A 2,384-nucleotide genomic window follows, 5' to 3' on the forward strand; every position below is an offset into this window, starting at 1 on the left:
GTCTCATTGAGTCATGAGAACTCATTTTCAAGAGAGACCTGTTAAGGGAGCAGATGGTGGGGGTTAAGGGCCTTGCTCAGGGGCCCAGAGTGGGGCGAATGAGGGTGGAGGGAGGTGTGGGTGTTCCACCTATTCCACCCACATTTTTTTTAATGTCGACTGTACCGGAAGTTGAACCTGCGACTTTCCGATCACAGGCCCATCTTCTAACCTCTGCACCACCAATCCCCCTTAACCACTCACGTTTTTAACAATGATCCGTGTTTTGAACCGTGATCCAAGAAGACGTGCAAACACGGGGCCTCCTCACTGATTATATCTTAAATGTAGACGGATTTTAGAGGAGACTGGTGTATTTGAAGTGCACGCGCGCGCACACACACACACACACACACATACACACACCTGTAACACATGACAGAGGAGCACCCAGGTAAAGGACGAGTGCACGTCTGCCCACCTGCTACACAACTAGAGAGTCGGTGCGGTGCAGGAGGTGACGGTCGTGCAGTAAGACGTGCGTTTCATCACAGCTGACCGTGAGGAAGGAGGCAAACTGCTGCTCTCCTCCTCAGAGTGGGGGGGTCGGGGGTGACATTATCTCCTCCTCAGAGTGGGGGGGTCGGGGGTGACATTAATTGATTAAGTCATACAGTAAGAAAATGTTACAAACTGCTGCTGACTCTCGACACATCTGAACATCCGTCAAGCCTGACCCGCGTTAAGCCCGAGCGAGTGTGCCCACCCACCTTGATGGCCTCCACGGAGTCGTACTTGTCCAGTTTGTTGATGTGGTTGGTGATGCTGGTGTTGAGCGGCGCCGCAGAGATGGGGTGGATGACGGTGGCGTCGTGGGCCTGCTGCTGGTAGCGCTGGCAGTAAGAGTAGACGAGCAGAGTGACCAGGCAGCCCAGGATGGAGCTGCTGAGCCCCACAGCGATCATGTGGAAGAGGTTGAAGTCTGAAAGGAGAAACGAAAGGCTGGACGTGTTTGTGATGATTCAAACCGTGCGTGAACTGAAAGACTCATTCATGCAACAACAGAGCACTCAGTCATAAAAACACCCCCAGCTTGTTAGATTTATTCCTTTCCTCTGTCTGAGTACGTGTTGAGAAGAGAAACGCTGATGACCTGAGTTCACGTTCGCTTTTTACATCAGACCATGTTTATTTATTAACATGATGAGAAAGAGCGACGGCATGGATCATTGATTACAAAGTTTACACTCAGTTCTGCAGCACGGAGCGTACTCTTTGATGCACCTCCTCCTTTATTCACATCACACTGGAAGACTGGGGCGGTCAAAAACATCCAGGGGAAAACATTCTGTTTTACTATATTAGTGAGCTCAGTGAGTGTTAACAATTAATATCTTACCTGTTGTAGATAACTTTTTGAAGACCTCAGTTTGGAGAAATAAAATTTTAATCTGACCAGATGAGGCAACAGCTGGACCAAACGTGGCCAAGAACAACGTGGATTGCTGATTTCTCAAAACGACTCGAATCACAAATAAATCTCATATCAATAATTTCCTGCGTGATCAATAAAGTTCTGTCTTATCCTCCATCAGAAGCAAAACAACTTTCTCTCTCCTAAAGGGAAATTGTTGACGACGTGACGGCAGCTCCAGGCACAAAGCAACAAAGAGCAGCTTAGTAAAATAAAATCCAAACAAAATAAAACAAGTAGTGTTGGATTATAATAACTGATATTAGTGGTTCATAATCTGTCCACAGAACTCCATTTAAAAAACATAACTACATTTTAGGGCTTCAAAACAGCTAACTGGATAATATTCATAAAGTTTAACAACAAAAAACATCACAGTAGATGAACTAAAGTTAAAGGTGGAAATGAAAAAATCTGAAACGTATTTCAAATATCTTTTTTCTTTTTTAATCAAACAATAAACAAACAACCCCATTAAATTATTCAACCCTATAACAAGTTAATTCACTATAAAATAAAATAAATATAAAATAAAGATGAATGGTGATGATTGCAAATTAGTGATGATCATAGATTACTGACGATTAAAGAATAGTGATGATTATAGAATATTGATCATTATAGATTAGTGCTGATTATAAACTAGTAATGATCATAGATTAGTGATGATTATAAATGATTGATAATCAAATTTATGATTATAGATTATTGATGATTATAGAATATTGATGATTATAGAATATTGATGATGATAAACTAGTGATAAGAGAATATTGATGATTATAAATGATTGATAATCAGATTTATGATTATAGATTAGTGATTTATAAATTAGTGATGATCATAGAATAGTGATGATTATAAATTAAGGATAATCATAGATTTGATTATAGATTAGTGATGATTATAGATTAGTGATGATTATAGATTA

General features: G+C 40.8%; 1 protein-coding gene across 1 annotated transcript in view; it reads right to left on the minus strand.

Moving 5' to 3' along the window:
* sema5a (sema domain, seven thrombospondin repeats (type 1 and type 1-like), transmembrane domain (TM) and short cytoplasmic domain, (semaphorin) 5A) overlaps positions 1-2,384 on the minus strand; it is a gene marked incomplete in the record, with an annotated part of 172,932 nt that overhangs the window by 15,817 nt on the left and 154,731 nt on the right. The window contains 1 exon segment of the mRNA XM_037694274.1: positions 750-961. Coding sequence (XP_037550202.1) covers positions 750-961 — 212 coding nt within the window.

This window comes from Nematolebias whitei, chromosome 20, assembly GCF_014905685.2.
Source record: "Nematolebias whitei isolate Nwh7 chromosome 20, NemWhi1, whole genome shotgun sequence".
NCBI classification, from domain to species: Eukaryota; Metazoa; Chordata; class Actinopteri; order Cyprinodontiformes; family Rivulidae; genus Nematolebias; species Nematolebias whitei.